Below are 22136 nucleotides of genomic sequence, written 5' to 3' on the forward strand. Positions count from 1 at the left end.
GTTAGGTTAAGACAAGGCTACCATATTTATCGCCGATTCGTCAAACGAAGATTATTTGAATTCCTGACCAATCACTTGTAAGCAAAGCGATCTGCAGTGTAGTTTCACATCCCTTAACTGGCTCCCGATACATTCCCAGATGACTTAAATGACCGAGGCACATTCGCAGATCACTTAAGTAGCCTGTGGCACAGCTCCAGATAACTTAAGTGACCCGGCGAGCAGTTTCAGAGTACTTAAGTGATGCGGAATATTTTCAGATCACTCAAGTGACCTGCTGCGCAATTCCCAGATCATTTGAGTGATCCGTGGCGTATCTATGGATCACTTAAGCGACCCACAGTGTAGTTCCGCATCACTTAAGTGTCCCGTGACACATTCCCAGTTCACTTAAGTGTCCCGTGACACATTCCCAGTTCACTTAAGTGTCCCGTGACACATTCCCAGTTCACTTAAGTGTCCCGTGACACATTCCCAGATCACTTAAGGGGCCCGCGACACGTTTTCGAATCAATAGAGTGGCTGGCTTTCTCCAAAAGGTTGAGCACCCTTGCCTTAGGCAATTACTGAATTACTTGGCTTCTACTCCATCTACTTTCCCCGAGTGAGAATACTTTTTTTCCAAGTCACCATATTGATCACGACGTTAACGTAGATGACTTTTTTTCACGAAAGGTTATTCTCGAAATGATAGATCGGCATTAACCGATCGATCGGCGTCTCGCGAGTTCCTTCCTCAAATAGCCAGTCGTTGTAGATTAGGTAGATTAACTTAAAAACTGGCGCTTTATGTATATTTCCGTCTCGTACGTGAACTAACATTCTGTGTTCAACGAATGGACACACACACACACGTATTAACGAAACCAATAAATTTATTCTAGTTTAGTTGTTGACATTCACGCTGATGATCTTTAAGCGTGTCTATCGTCTAGGATGACTATTACCGAACTGCTATTACGTATTACTAATCGGTAAACAAAACGACGGTCGACCATTTGAGCTGTTTTTTCGAAGTATATAATATTTGAGTATATGCATTAAATAAATGAATGCTATTCTCTAGATAACCTTGTTCTATGAATTTTGAGTCGTTAGAAACTATATATATGTCTACGAATTTATTTATTTTTCATGAGAGATAATAGCATCTATTTACAGCATAGTTTCCCAACCTTTTTTGTCCCCCATCGCCCCCTTCTTCAGAAAGTTTTTTCTCACATCGCCCCCCCCCCAACGCAATCTAGCCCATAGGATCCTATGTTATACTCGTAGCTTCTACCGCCTCCCCTAGAACTTTCCATCACCCCCAAGGGGCGTTAACGCCCACGTTGGGAATCACTGATTTACAGGGTGATTATAATTAAAACTCTCATACTCTGAGTAGTATTTTTTTCATCAAAAACTACTCATCCGAATACAGTCAAAATTTCAGGATATCTAAATCAGACAATGGGAGAGATTTATGAAATAAAAAGCGAATAGTTCGACTTTTGACCACTAGGTGGCGCTTTTTGTTGCATTTTTAAAATTCTTTTTTTAGATTTAGCTATCTATTAGACCTATTGATATAGGTCTGACCAGTGTCAGTATACTGACGGGCGCTACATTGGTCTGAGCAGTATCAGAATATTGAAACTACTCAGACCTATGAAGCGCCCGTTCTGGTGAACGTATATCATTGAAACTCGGTATATACGCTATATGGACCATGGAAAAAAGGAAATGCAATAAAAAAGCGTCAACTTTTCACCTGGGGGTTGAAAATTGAACTATTTGTTTCTTATTTCATAAATCTCTCTCCCGTGATCTCATTAAGATATCCTCAAAATTTGACTGTATTCGGATGAGTTGATTATAATCGCCCTGTATATAAAATTGATATTTTCTGTCTGCATTATGTTCTCTATACAAACTTTAGATCAATTCTTTATTTTAGATCGATCGTCGCCGAATTTTGCATATATACGAAACGGGAACCTGATTCTAACGATAGGCTAAGGCTACTTTAAAAGTTTTCAGAACAAGGCAAATGCCCGAAATGGGCAAAAAACTGTTGGGCAACAACGGTTCCTGGACCTGAACAGTGACTTTTGGAATGTTTACTTTGGTTATCGTGGTTCCCTAACAATGTGTTTCAAACGTGTATATGCTTTTTTAATGGTTTGTTGCTTCTTTAATGCCGCTAGTATATGGGGGAATACCAGAGTATTATAGCTAGTAAGATAATGTCATAAGAGGATTAATTTTTTTTGTTTAATTTGTGTCTCAAGTTTTAGGTTAGAGATTGAGGATGGGCTTTGCTCTGCCATATTTTACGGTATTATACGGCTTTATATAAAGCTGGAGTATTCCGACTTTTTTTTTTGGTGCTATGGCTTCCCCTGAGCTTCTATAATCTTCACGTGCCCTTTCCTATCTCCTACTTTAATAAAAAATTGAGGGGGTTAAAGTCAGAATTGTGTTAGTCGATTAATCTCAATTTTGAGAGAAAGGTTTTAGGGCTGAGATTACACTATAAATGTTGGACGAAAGATCTTTTACAAAACATGGAAAAAAGAAACCAATTAGCGTATTGGTTACATTTGCTCGAGTGTAGCCGTTCGGTTCGAATGCATAAAAAACTTTGATAGTGTAATGCCGGCCTTAGTGTTTCACAAAGAAATGGTTATTTTCTGGATATTATGCTGAGGTGAACTCGGAGAGAAAAGTCATCCTCTCTCCTCCGGTACTCGAACTCAGGCCCTTTTGCATTCCGGGAAAACATGCTACCATCTACACCACTGGAGACACGACCCTGCCTTCCATAGTTCACGCGCTGTGGCACGATGGTTAAGTTGCAGTAGTTCCTCCCCATCGAGGTAGAAGCATCTCACAATTCGACAACGCTAGAAAGTAATTTTAAAACCGAACGCGCATTTATTACAGTAAAAATTATAAATATCACTGATTATATGTAGAATCACCGTGTATCTCGCTAAGCAAATTTGAGAGAAACTACTTTTATCAATTCTCTGGAACGCACACTTTTTCACTCAGCTTTTTTTTCAGCATTTCTACAAATTCTGTGACTATGTAAGCCATTTCCTCGTCGGCGGTCCCCTCCGGTAAGCTTCGAGGGCCATGCGTTGAAGACCCCTGCCTTAAGGGGTCCACGGGATGTGTTGCAAAACCAAACAGATATTAGAGATAGAAGATATAGAACGGGTTGGCCAACAGCTGGCCCGTGAGGTGATTTTGTGCGGCCTGCGACTAGGTAAAACTACCGTGTATTAGATTTATTTTCTTATCATTATTTATGCCAACATTTTCCACAGCAGACCTGATTATCAGACTATTTACATTCGTTATTTCTAGTAACGATAGTAATTAGCTATGTTCTCATCGCACTGCCTTTGTTATGAGCATTTTTACATTTTGAAAAATGTGTCGTATGGGATGGTCGGCTTCATATTGTGCCGTTGAACAAGAGAGTTCGACACTAAGACACGATTATTTTTGTGTGGCTAACAGAGATGCAGTCATCTCTAAATTTCAACATAGCAGATTGGTGGCATTCCACGTTGAAGCAGACAAACACTTTCTCAAACCAAAATACCGATATTCTGTTCCAAGAAGGTGATTCGAATAACAAGAATACGTGTATCGCAAATGTGGTTCCTTGAAATCTATACGGGAGATCCAGGTAATGGTGCGTGTGCGCATCCTTTTACATCTTTAGGTAGTCTGCGTGATCCACGTGAAGCTAGTCCATTTTATCTTGGTACCATCACAGCTTACGCAGACCGGACCACTCCAGAAACGCACCAAACACTACAATTCGTCAATACTATCCACACCGGCTATTAGCACGTCCATCCCATTAATAAGATTCCTCTTGAAGTCTACGGTGAGTGAATCAATTCTTTGAGCGTCTATTCGGCCCATGCGGCTCCACCGGTTTCCAAAGCGGAGAGTAACGGATGGAAATTACTGCAGAAAAATGTTGAATTTTTTTATCCCTTTAAAATTTCAAACTGTGGATGCAATTGAATGAACTAATTTGCAAAAGAAACAGTAATTTTTGATACCTTTCATCTACCAGCTGGGAACCATATAAATAATGTATGTATGTACGTATGTATCAGTTTATGAAGTGAAGCCCCGGGTAAAGTTTTAATGCTTAAATTGTGTGTGTGCGTGCGTGCGTGTGTGTGTGTCCGTTTTTCACCGTATTACTTATAACGGACACAAATCTGTGCATTTTCCGAGTCATTTCACTGGTGTGGCCCGCGACGCTGCAGCTGACCATTATGTTGGCCCTTCAACAGTGAGAAGTTGGCCACCCCCGATATAGAAAGTGGCTGCAGCAAACTCAAAGTTAAAAAGGAAATTTTATAAGAAGAGAGAGATAAAGGAGAGTAGCATGTTTTATTTGGCATCAATTTTTAATCTAGATCGGGCAAAAAGCGCACGTTTCAGACTCTCTCTTTCTCTCTCTCAGTCTCTTTACGAGCCAGTATTGATTCGTTAGTTGTGACGCGTTTGTGCTCATGCTCCGAAGATTTGCGCGTCGTCTCCCTGCGTGGAGGGCGAATAAATACAACACACGGAGGACATGGAGAGCATCATCCCTCTCACTCTCCTTTTTATACTTTTCTTTGTGCCTTTAACTCTTCCACTCCACACACGGTCTCCTCGTCCATAACTTCTCTCTAGATGTAACATCTCTCTCTCTCTCTCTCTCTCTTCCGAACCTGGTCTCTTCCAATTTCAGTTTGTTCTTTTTTTTCCCATCGTCCCGCTGATGACGGACACGCATGTCGGTGTGTGTTTGCCGTACGTACGCATGCATGTACGTACACGTCTCGTATCATCAAGTACTGCTCGCACTTAGTCGTATCTTGCCCGGTTTGGGTGTATGTGTTTAATATATTTTTTGTTCTTTACTTAGTGTGTGTTTTGTGTGGGAAAAAGTCAGTGTTGTTCTCTAAATGCGTCGCATCACCTTGCCGCTGAGTGGTAAGCGGCACCGCTGCAACGCGGAGAAGAAAGACACTCGCATGTTCCGTGCCCTGGAGTGGATATTGGGTTGCTTGGGTTACAGGCCCAAAGAGTTGTAAGTATTTTTCCCCTTCACTTTGTTTTACTAAGTTTTATCACGCTATAGATGTTCCCAATGTCATCTCGTGTTTATTTTTAATATCGAAGTAATTCGATCATTTACAGATGTTAACTAGATGAGAATTACTTCGGACATGATTAATTCGTGTGGTGATATGTATTTAGATTTCTTATGTATCCCATGCATCCCATTCTTATAGATGTTAACTTTATGAGGAATACGTCGGACATTTGACAAGAAGTAACATGATTAATTTGTGGATTTGATGCACATGTATCCAGATATCTTGTGTACACCATTCTTACAGAAATTAACTTGATGAGAATTACTTCGGACTTTCGTCAAGAAGTAGGCTCTTAGTATCCCATCTCACTCTTGCAGATATTAACTTGACGAAAATTACTTCGGACATTTGACAAGAAGTAGCATGTATAATTCGTTGTGATTTGATGCATATGTATCCAGATTTCTTATGCACCCAATTCTTACAGAAACTAACTTGATGAGAATTACTTCAGTCAATTTGTAAAGAAGTAGGCTGTTATGTTTCCCCATGTATCCCATTCTTAAAGATGTTAACTTGATGAGAAATACTTCGGACATTCGTCAAGAAGTAGACCCTTATGTATCCCATGTATTCCATTCTTGCAGATTTTAACTTGATGAGAATTATTTCAGACATTTTTCAAGAAGTAATATGATTAATTCGTGGTGATTTGATGCACATATATGTATCCAGCAATGTAAATTTATTTAAAACATACATAGATCATAAATGAGTGTCATTCTATTCACCTTAGTCCAGAGGCGTACGCAGGGAGGATCAAAGCGGCCCCGTGCCCCCAAGACTATCAGAAATTAAAAATATTTCTGAATATCTTTCCAATCTGATTGAAACATCGATAGAAAATACCTTTATATGCTATCCGAATCAATTTCTGTTAATTCAAAATGCCTTTTAAAGGATGCAAACCGAGAATTCTCGGAAAAAAATTCATTGTGACCCTCCCGAACCCGGTGTGACCCTGCAAAGGTCAATCATGCGTACGCTCCTGCTGTCTTATAAACTCATATGTGTGTATTCGGTTTTCGGCTACTTGCTTTAACATCAAATCAAATCAAATTTATTCATTTTCAACATGCACAGATTTAACATTAGTTTTGTAAAACATATTTATCATCCAGAGGCTGTAATGCCTGTGCGATGATTAAAAACTTACATGATAATTAGTGAATAAAATATATAAAACATACGACATGAAGAGAAACATTTAAAAAGAAGACACATACGCAACATAAACGAGACAAAATTACCAATGTCAAGCAAAAACCGTAAAGATAAAAATTAACAACGAAGAAACATACACACAACAACACAAGTTCTTAATGCATGACGAGAAATGTAATAAACAAAACATTAGATGAAAAATATATGAAAAAAAACGAAACTCGCACATACATAGACAACACAAGCAAGAACAGTTTTTCTTAATTGAAAAATATACATAATGAAAGTGGCAAAGCTAAAGTGAATAAATTTTATTGCTCCTCCTAAAGTTCAAAATACGAGTCTACATCGTCTATTGAAATTAATAATTTGAATAATGATTTTTTAAATGCCGCGGGTGTGGGTATATATATAGTATTTCTAGTGATAGTGAATTTTGTAATTTCGGAGCTAAATAATAAAAATATTTACGAAAAATTTCTTTCCTAAAAGTAGAAATACGTTAAATCATATGAGGTATTCGCTCTTTTAAACTGCATAATACTTTATTGCGGTTTAAGAAAATAATAATTCGAAAAATAGCATTATGGCGCAAAGGAAGTGGAGTTTTAAAAATTGTAGAAGAATGAGACTGACCCCGACTCAAAATTTTGAAAACTCTTTTTTTGATTGAAAATAAAGGCAATAAATTAGTTTCATAATCACCACCCCATATGATTGCACCATGATTTATAAGTGAATAAAACCAAGCATAGTAAAGGTCTTTTAAGAAATTAGCGGAAACTCTTTCTTATATAATAATAGTTATATAAAACAAAGCGAAGTCTTTTAAGTAATTCATGAACGTGAGATTTCCATTTTAAATTGCTGTCTTCATTTAAGCCGAAGTATTTAATACTATTTACTTCTGAATTGAATCGCAATGACAATGAGGTTGAAAATCACAAGCGAAGGCGTGAAATTTAAGATTGAGATGTAAATCAGAGTGCATAAGATTGAAATGAACGGATTTTGTTTTCTGTAAATTTAATTTTAAATCATTAGCATAGAACCATTTTTGAATTAATATCAAATCGTAGTTAATATGATTCTTAAGACTGTCAACATCATCACATGAATACATTAATACAGAATCGTCGGCAGAAGTGATCATGGAACCGTCAAATTCTAAATTACACAGATCATTAATTAAAATCAGAAAAAGCAAAGGGCCCGATATAGATCCCTGTGGGACTTCTCTATTTATATGGACATAATTACTCAAATTGTCCTGCATTTGACTCTTTCTTCTCTATTAGATAAATATGAAGTGAACCAATTTAAAATATGACCCCGAATACCAGCGGATTTGAGTTTTTGAATGAAAATATAATGGTTAATATATAATAATGGAAAATATAATAATGAAAAATATTGCAGAGACACAAATTTGCTCTTGTTAATGCCATTATAAATAAATTTCGAAAAGGCCAAAAGGATATTTTCAGCACCTCGTCCTTTTATAAAACCAAATTGGTTTTTAGCAAAAAAAAAATTACAGAATACAAAAAAACTATATATTCTAATTGCAAGAATTTTTCAATAAGTTTAGAAAAGAACAGGTAAAATTGAGATAGACCTATGATTCAGCGGAGAATTTTTATCACCCCTTTAAAAACAGGAGTAATAGTGACTCGTTTCAGTGACTCAGGGAAAAAAAATTCACAAGAAAATGTGATATTTTCAGAAAATGCGTGAAAATACTGTATCTTTCCTTCATTAACAATGGGAATTTGTCACTCAAAACAACCTCAAAGCATCACATATTTTGCACTTTGACCAAGGGAGGAAATAGTCTTCAACACAGTAACCCTTGGAATTTCTCAAAATTTTGATTAACTCTTATTTATCGCATTAAAAATTTTCTCTGAAGTTACTACTATCAAATTTTCCATTGCCATCCCCCCCACCTCCATCCATCTATTTATTTGTTTTGCTTTAAAATCATGATCGCAGTTTTTATACCTCTTTTTTACATATTTCACTATAATAGTTATGATGTAGCTCACGTTTCACATTCAGAATGTTATTTTTAATTACTTGCTTTTTTTTTAATTTGGAAAATTATATCTTTCCCGAATACCATACGGGAGAGTGAAAAAAAAAAGCTGCCCACTGGTCGTATACAATAGTAATTCTCAACCGGGGGGGCATATGGCCTTTTTGTAGTCTTGGGATATTCTACGGGGGGTGAAAATCAATTATTAAAATGGGAGCCACGACAAGTGGTGAAGGGAGCCCACGGAGAGCAGTGAAGAATTCAAAATTCCAAGCGAAATATAGTGAGAGAAAATGTTTCTACTTTGAGAATCCAGCAGAACTTTCCAAGAACCAGTTTCATTTTATCCCATGAGCCCATGCAGGCAAAGCCCGGGCCCTCATATTCACATGGGGCTCATGGTGAGATCTGGTCCTATGATTTTGAAATGTAAGTTTGTAAATATGTGAGCTGCTATATTTCCAGCTAAGTATGCCCTCCCACCAGAACATCACTTTGACGGTGACCCATGATGTTGAGACGACCATGCGTAACCCCCCCCCCCTCTACATGAAGGAATCTCGCTGAACTCCAACCTAGGGATCGGATCCAAAGGGATGCACCTTCTGGACCCGTGCCTGGCCCAGGGTTCCTGTTATCGATCTTACTTGGTTTTCAAGCATAATTGAACCGAAGGCAAAATGTTTTCACCCAGACGTAAGTGCCATTTTCCAATTCAAGCCCTACTTATGAAAAAAAGCTTTTTTTCTGCGAGACAAGCTCCAAGAAGCTGTCCTGAGATAGCTCTTACCTTGGAGAGGATTTTTATTCTTTTGAAATTAAATTGAATCAATTAAATCGAACACTTTTATCCCCTCTTTCTTTGACTGTTGTTTCTTATCTTCGGCAAAAACCTTCTGAAGTTTCCTAATATAGTGCACACCGGTTAATGATAACATTGGGACTCGGGATCTTTCTGATAGCTATATACATCCCGTTTGGTTGAACGGGGCGTTGGTAAAACGGGACAACTCAGTTTTTCTTTCCCACATAATTGGTTGCAAATTGTTCAAGCATTCCATTTTTTTAAATTCTATTCTAAAGCGGGACTTTTCTCCCCATTTGAGCTAAAATCTTCTTGCATTTTTGTTTTTCAGCCATTGTGAGGTGTTACGATTGAACTATCAAATGTATACCACGAATTATGATATTTTTTTAGTGTACAATCCGTTTCATAGATCGCATGCGAAAACCTCTCGGAAAAAAATAATTTGAATCTGATCAATTTAAAGAAACTGATCAAGAAAAGGGTTTGTTTCCCTCTCGCACATTTGACTTCATTCTAGGCCATCGCAAAAACAGCTCCACACCTGGATCAAAGCGAATACTACGGACTGATTACGAAATGTTTTGTTAAAGTGTGAATATTGTTAAAATAGACTTTTATGGCAAGAAAAGTTCATAAAAGGTATTTTTACAAAAAAAAGTTCGAAAATAGGAAAAAAAAACCGCATTCAAGACATTTTGCCTGAACTTTCAGGCTCCATTTCTGACATTGGTCTTTTCCGTTCGTCGGAAAAATCACAACAATACCCGAGTGATAACATCATTCATGATTTTCATAAGCGGCGTCAACTGTATCAGAAACTGTTTTGTTTCTTGGAAAAGCAGCTGACACAACAATTTTTTGCTCTGATGCCTCATCAAATTTTTTCTGAAACTATGTGACCATCTGTTAATAATAGGCATCTTGAAACCAGAAGTAATGTGGAGTGTGGTTCCTCATAACATCACCTTTTATTTTTTCTGCGTTAAGATGGCTTTCGATGTGTTAAGTGCATGGTCAGGAAGCTGACTGTAAATAATGTTGAATGTATATTATTGCATGTGTTACGGTTCAAGTCTAAAGTCTACTACTTCGCGAAATGTCCCCGGTCCCCTCTCAGATCACTCACACCTTAGGCACCGATAACTTTTGGAGTTATCGACTAGTTGCGGGAAATTAGGTCTCTGTACTTCAGCTTTTGCCGAAGATAAGGAATTACAGCGAAATATAGAGGAAATTTTGAACATAGGCGCTATATTGTTTTTTTTTTAAAATCTACAATGAATCTGTTACATACAATTAATATTTTAATTAAAGGGAAGGATGATCACGCTCAAACTCGTTTATAACAAAATTCAAGAAACAGCAAATTCATGTCATTATAACCGAGGTTGAAGACTTCAAGAAATCGGTTGGAAATATATTTCAAGGTGCTTTCGTTCTAAGCTAACATAAATAATGCCAGAATGAACAAAGATCGCATCACTCCCAGGTGTCGGTATTCATATAAAGATATTTTCAACTAACCTTTGAAATTTCAATCAACGATAAAAACGAGAAACATGAATGACCTTTCGAGTACATTTAGGCTCTGGAATGTATTCTCCCTTCGAAAAAAAGACGAAGCCTTTAAAAAGATAACGAATGTACAGTTTGAATAAGGTTAAAGTCAGAGCCACACAATCGTGTCAAGCCTGGACCGATAGCCATTCGCAAATATTTCCTTTTGTAGCAGCAACATAGGCTGGTTACACACTGGCCCAAAATTGCTCGATTTCCCTTGCCGAATATTTGCTTCCAGAGAAACCTGCTTTTGCTTCCAGTACTGGTAGTTCTGTTCGACTAGAATTCCAATACCTTCCCGTCTCCAACATTTGACAATTATTGACAATGGTGGAGCGGCCACACTACTTGCCCATTACCAACCTTGAAACGTATTGAGCTAGCCTTCACATGAGTGTGGCCCTGCCTTGAGGATCCCGATACCTGGAGGACCCACATTTTTCAAGAATGTTTCTATGTTTCAGCTTATGTACAACTGTAAACCTTAATGGATTATACATCTCCTTTATTATAGCGATCCTTATTAGCGTGATCAATGATAGAAATAGACTCTAGCCTCCACCTCATTTTTTGAAAGAGAAGAATGCAGCAAAATATGCTTATATTTATTCTATGACAAGTAATGTAGGCAGAAGAATCATCGACAAACATGCCACGAATCCGTTTTCTTACTAATGTTTAAAAATAATAAGAAGCAAATAAGTATTTTGTCAATGCATAATTGAACCTAATTTATATTCATATCGTGAGAAAAATAAACACTACAAAAATGAAAGTAAAAAAAAAGAAAGCTGGAACAAAATGCGTGGTTATATTCGAAGTAGGTTTCATTTCGTTGGCGTTAAATGCGGGGTTCATAAATATTGTTTTATAAGAAGTCGATCAGAACCTTATCGACGTTCTGTTCGAGTTGTCGCGATAACCGACGCTGTCTTAGGCCGGTCGTCCACTGGAAGCGACAACACGCGGCAAGCTGCGTGAGCGACAACAACGGACATTAAATCCGGCGACAAAGGGCGTTTCACGTCGTCCACAGAAAGCGACCTCTACAAACTATTCAGTTCGCGACTGCACTCGATACACACAGACGAGTGTGTTCGTTAAACAATCTTGAAAAAATATTGTGAAAAACTAAAATTTTATTCAGTCCATATTCATGAAAATTTATTCAGTCCATATTCAATGATAGACATATGACACGAACTCGGAGAAGGCGTTCTTATATAGTGTAGACAAATAAATAATAAATAAATATGTTTAATCGATTGCTTTTTATCATCAACAACCTACCTGAATACCCTTAGAGGGTGGGAAAGGGGGTGTGTCCAAGCATTACTATTACAACCCAAGAATGGCAATTTTCAAATTTCAGCTTCTATGTTCATGCGGGAAAATAAAGGAGACAGAGAGAGAGAACTGACCAAAGGAGGAGAAAAGCGGAGCGGGTGACGCGGAAAAAAGTAAATAACCACACTGCGCCGGCGCAGATACGGCAAGAGACACGAGACCCCATTCCAATCGGAAATTTTTGTCGTCCGCTGTTGTAGCCGGAAAACACTAGCTAAAAGTCGCTGCGAATCGACGAAGTTCTCGTACTTTCTGTGCAATGGAATCAGTTTTGCGAATACAGACATCTGCGCGCGACTCGTTTATCGCTTCAAGACTGGCCTTACTCGCGATATACGATTGGAAATTTAATATGAATTCAACTACTCTGTATTTGATGAAAATCGGTTGTCAAATATAGTGGGGGATAATATCGTCTCATTAGTATATGAGTATGTGGCTCTTAGCTTTACTCATCCGTCCTAGATTAATATATTGCGAGTTTCTAATCTCTATTAATATTTTCTCCAAATAGGAATTTCCTAACAGAAGAGACCATCACCAAAGTAGACCCTTACCTTGCTCTCAAGCTTTGCGGTAAGTGATGCTTCGAAAAAGCAATTTGCTTCTCGTTATATACCACGTACACTCTATTTCCTATTACAGAATAATAATATTTATACAGTGTAAATTCATGCGTTTCTAAATTGGTATTAAGTGCGGGTTATGGACTTCGAGCTGCAATTACTTGAAATAATTAGACTTGAGTGAAGGATGGCTGAAACGCTATGCTGTATGAGCCAATTACCAGCATTAATGACTTCGATTCTCCGTATCCACTTGCACTATAGGCACAGAATGTATCTTAAAATGCGATGAAATATTTAGATTTTTGTGACGATAGTAAAACCTCTCTACAACCCTTTCAGACCCTGGTGCGACAAATTTGTGGGTTTTCGCAATGTAATTGTTTTTCTTTTGACTTCAGGGAGTTGAGCCTTGACTTAAAAGATTGTTTATGTTTTGAGTTAGAAATATGGTGAATATGAACTTTGGGGGCTGCAGCACATAAGTTGACCATCTGAGGATTTTAAGGTGGCTTCTCCAGGGGTGAATGTGCCTCCGGAAAAAGTGTGAGTTGTTACATAAAATTTGCAATAAGATATTGTGGAAAAAATTGTATGTGAAGATGGCTATATCCTGCATCATTTTGGCTGAAAAAATCTGAGCGAAATGAGAATTACTTCTTCACAAAATTGAGAAAAAGATTTGTTGACATTTATGTTTTTAATGCATTTTACGAGTATCGAAAGAGTAAAAACATTTTGAAAATTCCAAAAAACTGAATACTCGGGTCTGAAAGAGATTAATTTGCTACTGTGGTATCTCTCCGCATATATTATTATTTTGTGTATTTTGCATTCAAGTTTCGACACTTCTTCCTTCTGAAGTCAAAGCCGTCTGGCTCATGTCACGTATTTTTTATTTTTTTTGTCTACCCCAGCGATTCCTAAATACTTCAGTTCGTTTACCCCCTCAGAAATCTTGGTATCTGTCATTCAACCCCCCTCCATTCATATTAGCAGAAACCCCAGCATCTTTAAGAGCGAGAATAATCTCGAACAATGGAGGACATTCTATCCAGTTTTAGTATATGTGATGTGACAGCAATGCCATCTTCCGGACTGGAAAAGAACTAAAATAACGTTTCATACTTCTATCCACAGATGTATTTTTGTCAAATCATAACAATATGATTTAACAAAACCTTATCAACTATTTACAGAACAATATTATTACAGCAGTCTACCGATGTTGCGGCGGTGCTTTTCACGTTAATTTAATTAACACTTCCACATTTAAACTATTTATTTATATTTTCCTTTAACTTGGCATTTTTTTTAAATTTGCAGTTAGGCCGTGGACCCCTGGGGGTCCAGGCACCCCCCCCCTATTGGGAACCATTGGTCACAATTTTTTTTTTTCGTGTCTTTCTTATGATTGATACTGTGTCTGTTTGTGTATTGTGTTTCTTTGTTTTGCACACGTTTGTCCTGCCTTTTGATCTCTATGGCGATAGCTATAAAAACACAAATACAAACACAAAGGCCAGAAAAGGCAAATTGCTCATCGAGGTGGATGAAAAAAAGAGGCTCATAAAAGAATATGGATGTCAAATATAACCAAAATACAGCAACCCAATATAAAAGCATATATCGCCAAAAAAAACTAATTTTTAACACTACATAATAATACACTACCCATAAAAATGATTGTTTGTCTTATCAAAGCATGGATGGTTTCTCTATTCACCCCAACATGTTTACCGTATTTCTTTTTAAACGTGTCAATTGTGTTCGAATTCACGACCCCCCGGAGGTAAACTATTCCATTTGTTATTAACAAACCTATTATAGAAAAACTCCCTGCGACAGCACAACCTGGAATTGTCCCTTACTAAACGATACTGGTGTCCTCTTGTCGAAGCAATTGATTGACGGTGCATATGAATAACCTCGGTATGCATAAATAACTCATGGTCCTCCTATCCATCCCATTGAAAATTTTAAAAACTTTGATCATATACCCCGACACCCGCGTTCCTCTGATGTAAACATATTCAAGAAATCAAGTCTTTCTTCATAGCTCAAGCCTTTTTTTGCCAGCAAGAGCTGGCGCAGCTCTTCTCTGCCCCATTAAAAAGTCTCGCCACAGAGAGCAACAGGCCTACAACGATAAATTATTCAATCATTACACTTCACTCATAGTTAGAAAAACTGGTGGAAGATGGCAGCACTATACATAACAAGCATTACACAGAAACAAACTTCACATCGGGTTTCACTACACGTACACGCACATTCCCGCATGTACCAATTCGTTAGAGGCTACGCAAAGGAATGTGGACGAGGTGCATGTGTGGGTTTAGTACTAGTAGTAGTAGTAGTAGCTCTTCTCTCTGCACCTTTCCTCCCCCCCCCCAAACCAGAACAATGTCCAACAATATATGCTGAAGATGTAACCTAAAACCCAATAAGACCGGGATTACACTAAAAAATTTGATAGACCTTTCATAAAACTTGAAAAAAATAATAATAAGCCTATTGGTTGAATGTAACCGATACGCTTATCGGTTTCATTTTTAAAGTTTTATAAAAGAATTTTTTGAAAACTTTTATCTTACAGCCGGCATAGAGGACGTTAAACTGAATCTGTATCTATATTTACCACGACTTTATCACGCGTGCACCTCGTTCATATGCCTCTGCGGAACTTCTAACGAATTGGTACATGTTGGAATGTGCATGTACGTGTTGTCAACCTGAAGCTTGTTTCTGTGTAATGCTAGTTATAGTGCTGTCATCTGCTATCAATTCCTCTAACTATGAGTGGAGAGTAATAATTGAAGATTTTACGTTGTAGGCCTGTTGCTCTCTGTGGCGAGACTTTTTAACGATGAGTTCGGCTCGCATTCGAGCCTCGAAGTTGGGAATCACAGAAAACCAACTTCAGCCGACCACCACTGTGGCGACGGTGGGGTATCTATGGTTTACCATGGTGGGCAATATCGTCTTCTAGTGGCGATGGAATGGTCGGGGGAGGGCGATAGAAGCTACAAATTTAACATGGAATCCTATGGGTTCACTTGATTTGGGGTTGATCAGAGGGGAAAAAAAATCTGAGAAACTATGTTTTAAACTATTATTGAGGGCGATTGGCGCCTCTTTAAATCTGTTCATAAACACAGTGGATGGCGCTGTTAAAGAGCTTCCACTATTTGCAACATAGTTCAAATATTTTAATAGCAAGCAGTGTACGTTTTTTTAAGGGGTCTTCTTCTTAACATTTATAAAAGCTCCGAAAAAACATGTTAGTTTAAAATACTATTAAAATTTTAAATACTATTAAAATACTTTAAAATACATTAAAATACTATTTAATCATTGATTTATTTTAAATTTAGTTCACATTTTCGCTTTGATATGCCATGCCAGTGATGGGCAATTTTTTTAGAAGAGGACGAAAATCAAAAAGAAAAAATTTTGGCGGGATGAACGAATATATTCGGACATTGATTCCTTCCGCGTTCCCTGGCATTAGCCGGCATGTCGAAAAACTTGAGGGACATCAGCTTTTTGAGTGTTAGGGGTCTGGTTTGTTCCAGACAAGCCGGAAGAAGCGAGGTTATCCTCACAATATTCATTTAGCCAATTCAATGGATTTTCAAGATAACATACAGTATTTAAGAATTTTCCAGAATCTGCGACTCGAATTTCCCTGCATGCCGGTTAAAGAGGGGGGAATAATGTAATTGGAATTTTATGCTTAGAAATAAAGTGGTTGAATATGTTGTATGCTCTGAACGCTGCACTGTTTCATTGCAAATGAGACAATGAGGGTGTGGGTAATCCTTTATTTATATATATATATATATACAGGGTGATTCAAAACTCAAGGTACAAACTTTTAGGGGAGGTAGAAAACATAAAACACACAGAATCACATAGGAATGTATGGCCGGAAACCCCAACCTCGTTTGATGGAGGATAAACGACGATGCGGAAATGACAAGCCTATAATGGGTGTAAAAACTCTTTATTTAGCGATAAAGCGTGCATAACTGTGGATGGTAAGAACTTTGAGCACTTGTTGTGAGACTTAACGTGTACGCGTACTATCTTCGTGTAAACTACCGCTAAATAAAGTTTTCCCACCCATTATTGGCTTGTCATTTCTGCATCTTCATTTATCTTCCAGCTGATCAGGTTTGGGTTTCCGGTCACACATTCTCATGTTATTCTGCTTTGTGTTTTCAACCTCCCCTAAAAGTTTGTACGTTGAGTTTTGAATCATCCTGTATACACTTGCGTGCTCGCGCGCGCATGTGTGTCTAGAACTGTTAAGAAATGAATACAGTAAGTATATCTTAACAGCTTTATGTATATTTAATTGCATATGTTTCACTTTTTTCATATTCGAAAGTTTTTAAATCAATTTCTATTTAAATTCTCACAACTATATTTTACTATTTTACGTATGCGAAAAAGGAATCATCCCCTTACGTGAATTTTTTTAAAACACTAATTGAAAATTTCTAATCTGTAATTTTGAAATCTGGGGAGGGCCAGATAGAACCTCTAAGCGGGCCGTACTTTGCCCACTACTATGCTATGATATGCCAGTACAATGGTTTTCATGTCTCTAACACTTACTTTCCCCCTCCCCAATTTTTCAAACATTAAGAAAAAAATTTATCAACACCTTGTGCGCATGATAAAACACTTTGGCATTATTATTATTGAATAAAAATTGATTCGAAACATAGGAAACTGTATAGTCCATCAAATGATATTGGGAAGACCCATTCATAAATACAGGGTGTCCCATCAGTTCGTAAATAATTTTTTTCTCTATGTCTCTCTCTCTCTGTCTCTCTCCCCTCTCTTCCGATTCCTTTATTTAAAATTTTAGAAAGAAGAGGGATTTTCTTTTTTTGGTACGAAAAAAAAAATTAGTTCAAACCTTTGTCGATGGAGGGCGCAGAACGAAAGCAAATCAATAAAAATATGCAAATCAGAGTCTTATAAAATGCAGGGTGTACGATTAACAACTCATCTCTGAATTTTCCTGTCACTGAAACTCACGTAAAGTTTTCACTGTGATGCTGACGTTGTTGGATGAAGCACGATTGGTGAAGTTGTTTTACCTTATCCGCGAATCACCTGCTGAAGCTTTACGAACTTTTCAGACACAGAAGAGATTGAAGAAAAGTTCAGGTGCCACCACTCCTGCTGGGATTTAGTGCAGTGCCCTCTACCAACAAAAATGTGAACTAAAATTTTTTCTGTATTTGAAAAAAAAAATCATCTTCGTGAGTATAACTTTATCGCAAAATCACATTAAATATACCAGTTCCTTCAAGTTTTATGCACATTTAAACTATTTGCAAATTTATGGGTCACCGTGTGTACTTGATTTACCAAAAAAAACCAACTTCATTCAAATTTTTAACTTAGTACATTTTGAATTTTAAATTGAATTTCAAGTGAGATTGATTCAATGAAATTTAAATCTTTTGCCTCATTTGATGAACCGAATATTTCCCCCCCATTTTAAATAAATTGTTATCCAATTACATTGATGTCATGCTATTTTATCGTTCGTGAATTGTGTCAACGACACTCTTTTCCCCCCTAATTAATTAAAGTCAAATTATTCCTTCAGATTTTCCTGAAGTTTTTTTTTTTGATTTGTCTTCAACAAACCTTGTATTCTACAAAATTTCTTCCCTTTTAAAAACATGATATTCTAATTAAACATTTTTAACCCTTTAATTAGTTTATCTAATAACGTGAGAGTAAAAAACGTTGTCATTGAAATAAAACCAAAGACTTTAATACATAAATAATTAGGTTTATTCGAGTATTTGCATACAATTGCAAGACTTATTTGAAATAATACAATATGTATTATTAACGAATATGTATTATTAAACACGAAGGAAAAATTCAATTAATATTACGTTTTAGATGTTTTTTAAAGTTTTGATAGGAATTTGCACGTGAGTGTTTTCATTCAAATTGAATTAACCTCAAAGATATGAGAAAAATTGACGCTAAGAGTCAATGAAATCCCTCGTTATTATAAACATGAAAATTTTTTATGATTTTTACATTGATGAAACGATTAAGAAAAAGGCAGATTTAACACAGCATTCATAATGATATTCTTGTATTAGAGGACGGGATTACACTATAAAAGTTTTCTAAAATTGATTTTATAAAATTTGAAAAATTCAACCAATAAGATTATCGGTTGCATTTGCTCGAATGTAATCTATGAGTTTTATTGGTTGGAAATTTTCAAATTTTATAAAAGGGATTTTATACAACTTTTTTACAGTGTAATTCCGGCCTCAGAGATTTACACTCCGGCACTATTAGTGAGTCTAAGGCCGGTATTACACTATAAAAGTTTGATAAAAATTATTTTATGAAACTTGAAAAATGTAACCAATAAGCACATCTGTTACATTCGAGCGAACTTAACTGATCCGCCTATTGGTTACATTTTTCAAGTTTTGTAAACGAACTTTTATAGTGTAATCCCGGCCTAAAAAACAGAGATATGAAATACAGTAAAGTTCTTTTTTGCGGACACCGGCGGAATAAAAAAATTCGTCCATAAAAGAGTGGGGGTGACCGTTAATCAGGGGTTTGAAATTCATCTTTTTGTTATACAAGGGGAAATTATTGTTTGCCCGTAAAAGAGGAGGGGACCGCATCTGAGGGGTGTCCGTTCAGAGCGGTTTTATTGTATTTTCGAGTCGTAAGCACCTCGTATATCTATCATAAGATGAAATGTATATGGAACCTCTGACATTTTCTCGAACTCTTAAATTTGATAAGAATGATGAAGAATAAGAAGATAATCCTTGCGTACAATGAAGATTGAGGGACTCAACCATGGAGTCGGATATATGAAGTCAGACATGACTGTTGAACATTCTCGGGTAGTTCAACAGAAGGCCATATAACAAGGGCTGTCTCACGACGCGCTGGAGTCGGTACCAGCTGGCGTTGCGCGTGACGTCATTAGCCTGCAGAACCGAGTGCGCCCTCTTTGCTACCTTGTTAATTACGGCAGTTTGCACTTTCGCTGTACTGCCCATTTTGCTGTATTCTTTCCAAAATTATCTTTCCGATTATTTCCATTTCTATTTGTATATTTAGGGATCATTGAAGTATTACGTCAGTATCGACGGGAGGGTTTCTGATTTGATGCTTTTTGATGACAAGGGGGGAGAGGGGTTTGGATGATGTTTACGTCATCAACCACCCTCTATGAAAATATGAAATATTCTTAATGCATCTTACTCGGTGCGCCAAAAACAAGAAAAATCTTTCGCTAGTTTGTGGGCACCTGAACTAACATTCTCCCTAATGATAAATCCCTTGCAGAGACACTTCAGCTATCTCTAAATGTTTCACGGATCCTTCAAATGCTCTAGAACTGCGCAACGCATGATTCAAGCGATCCGTAATTATGCCACGGATCGCTTAAGTAATCTGGGAATGCTCCGCGGGTAACTTGGGTGATGTAGAACCGCACTGTGGGAGGGGGGGGGGCGTTTAAGGGCTCTAAAATTGTGTCGCATGTCACTCAAGAGATCTCTAAATGTGCCACTGATCGTTTAAGTGTTCTGGAATTGTGTCGCGGGTTGCTTAAGTGATCTTTGAATGTGCCACGACTTACTTCAGTGATCTGAAAATGTGCCACGGGACGGGCCACTTAAATGCTCCGGAATTGTGCCACGGGTCATTTAAGCGATCTCTAAAAATGTGCCGCCCAGTTCATTTTTACAAAATTCGGTTTGAGGGAGCAAGCCACATCCGATAACCTTCAGGGCCCCATTTGATCTGCGGGTCAAGGGTTTACCATATATGGGTTAAAGGGTGGGTCGCAATGAATTTCATAAAGAGAAATGTTGGGTTCTCACCCTTCAAATAGCATTGAAATTAACAGAAATCTCGATTATAATAGCATATAAAGGTATATATCAAAATTTTAATTTTTTTATTTTTTACATTAAAAAATTTTTTTTTCGTCTGGGGGGGGGAGGTGCGCGTGCCCTCTATGCCCCCCTTCCCGAGTCCGTTTCTGATTCCACTATTAGGAGGTGGGGGGGGGCAGTGCTGACGAAATTTTGCTGACGGGGGGGGGGGTAAAAAATAACTAAAAATTTGCTGACGTAATACTTGAATGGCCCCTTATTGCCTTGCTTCGTTCAGCCATTTAAACATTTAAAATAAGAAGTTTTGCATTTGCTTATGAGGTAACTTCCACTAAGAATATTTCTCTTGAATCTATTTTTCAGTTGTTTCCCGTACATTAGTTAACTTTTGTTGGGTTGACTGAAAGCCAATTCAAGATAATTTCAATTATCTTTTCAACTGCCCGATTACTTTTAATTATCTCTTTGTTTTCATTTGCATTAAGTGTAGGTTTTAGAATTGTTGACACTTTTTTTATTACCGATAACCAACTGCACCATAAAAACATGGGAAGCAAATATTAAAAAAAAAATCCCGATATACAATGTTTAAAGTTATTATTATTATTATTTTGAATGCTAATATCAAAAGACATTATAACACAACACACACTACTCAACAACTATTTCTTGGAAATATAATTCATTTCTTAGCTTACGCGCGCATACCCATGGCACTAAAACAACGAAAAATCTCTCACTTAAAATAGTGAAATAAGCTAACTAAAATGTAAAATAAGCTACGTCAATAAAGCACGTTTGTAATGGTCTCTATAAAAGTAGTTGGGCCGTGCCGTCGCACAGCAGCTCAGAAATCACGCCCATTGAGCCAATGCGGTTAGCGCGACTGCAAAGTGATGAAACAGCCCTTACTATATAGCCCTGGCTTGCAATTGGGGGATGAGGGAGTCAACCATGTGGAGTCAGATTACTCGCGAGAACGAAATCAAACACAATTTTTGGGTTGAAACACAAACACACAATTGGGTGCTTCAACGAGAACTCCTACCACTTTACCGTACATGCACCTCGTACACATTCCTCTGGAGAAATTCTAACAAACTGGTGCATTCCGTAATGTATGTTTTGAATAATGTGTGGCCGTAACGTATTTATGTTGTCAGAATTATGCTTATTTCGTTTTATACTGGCACTGCCATCCTTCTTCCATATTTTGAAGTGAAAATGGCAAAAATAAAACCTTGAATTTTTATTTTATATGAGCAAAATTCAATGAAAGTTGTAGCGCTCATGATCAACAGCAATTTAAAATGCATTGCAATATATCCAAAAAAGATATATATCCCTCCCCAATTGTTCATCTTGTTCACTAAAAGTTTACTTTATTTGAAAGGTAGATGGCAGCACCCTTGAATACATGCGTATCTAGGCACATTTTTGCTACACGCTGTACATTTCTGGAGGATGCGGTCTTTGCTGGAAAGTATCATGTATGTACGTGTGTGTGTTTCCCCAGCATTTCATGTTTGTTCAAGGTGTGCATGCTATGTGTTCGAA

The 22136-nt window shown here is 37.3% G+C and overlaps 1 protein-coding gene across 3 annotated transcripts in view; it reads left to right on the top strand.

Annotated features, from left to right (window-relative positions):
- The first annotated feature begins 4562 nt into the window (after positions 1-4562).
- The window catches only part of LOC149071120 (cGMP-dependent 3',5'-cyclic phosphodiesterase-like), a 95021-nt gene continuing 77447 nt past the window's right edge, over positions 4563-22136 (top strand). For 2 of the 3 annotated variants that reach the window (XM_089248152.1, XM_089248154.1), the window contains exons 1-2: positions 4563-5098; positions 12600-12661. In XM_089248152.1, the coding sequence (XP_089104278.1) occupies positions 4974-5098; positions 12600-12661 (187 nt within the window). In that variant the 5' untranslated portion in view covers positions 4563-4973. The remainder of the gene's footprint in view (positions 5099-12599; positions 12662-22136) is intronic. The other variant, XM_089248153.1, reaches the window with a different exon arrangement.

The sequence above is a fragment of the Pholcus phalangioides genome, unplaced genomic scaffold, assembly GCF_987345545.1.
Source record: "Pholcus phalangioides strain wild (caught in Gottingen) unplaced genomic scaffold, Ppha-v1.0 ptg000019l_1, whole genome shotgun sequence".
Taxonomy (NCBI): Eukaryota; Metazoa; Arthropoda; class Arachnida; order Araneae; family Pholcidae; genus Pholcus; species Pholcus phalangioides.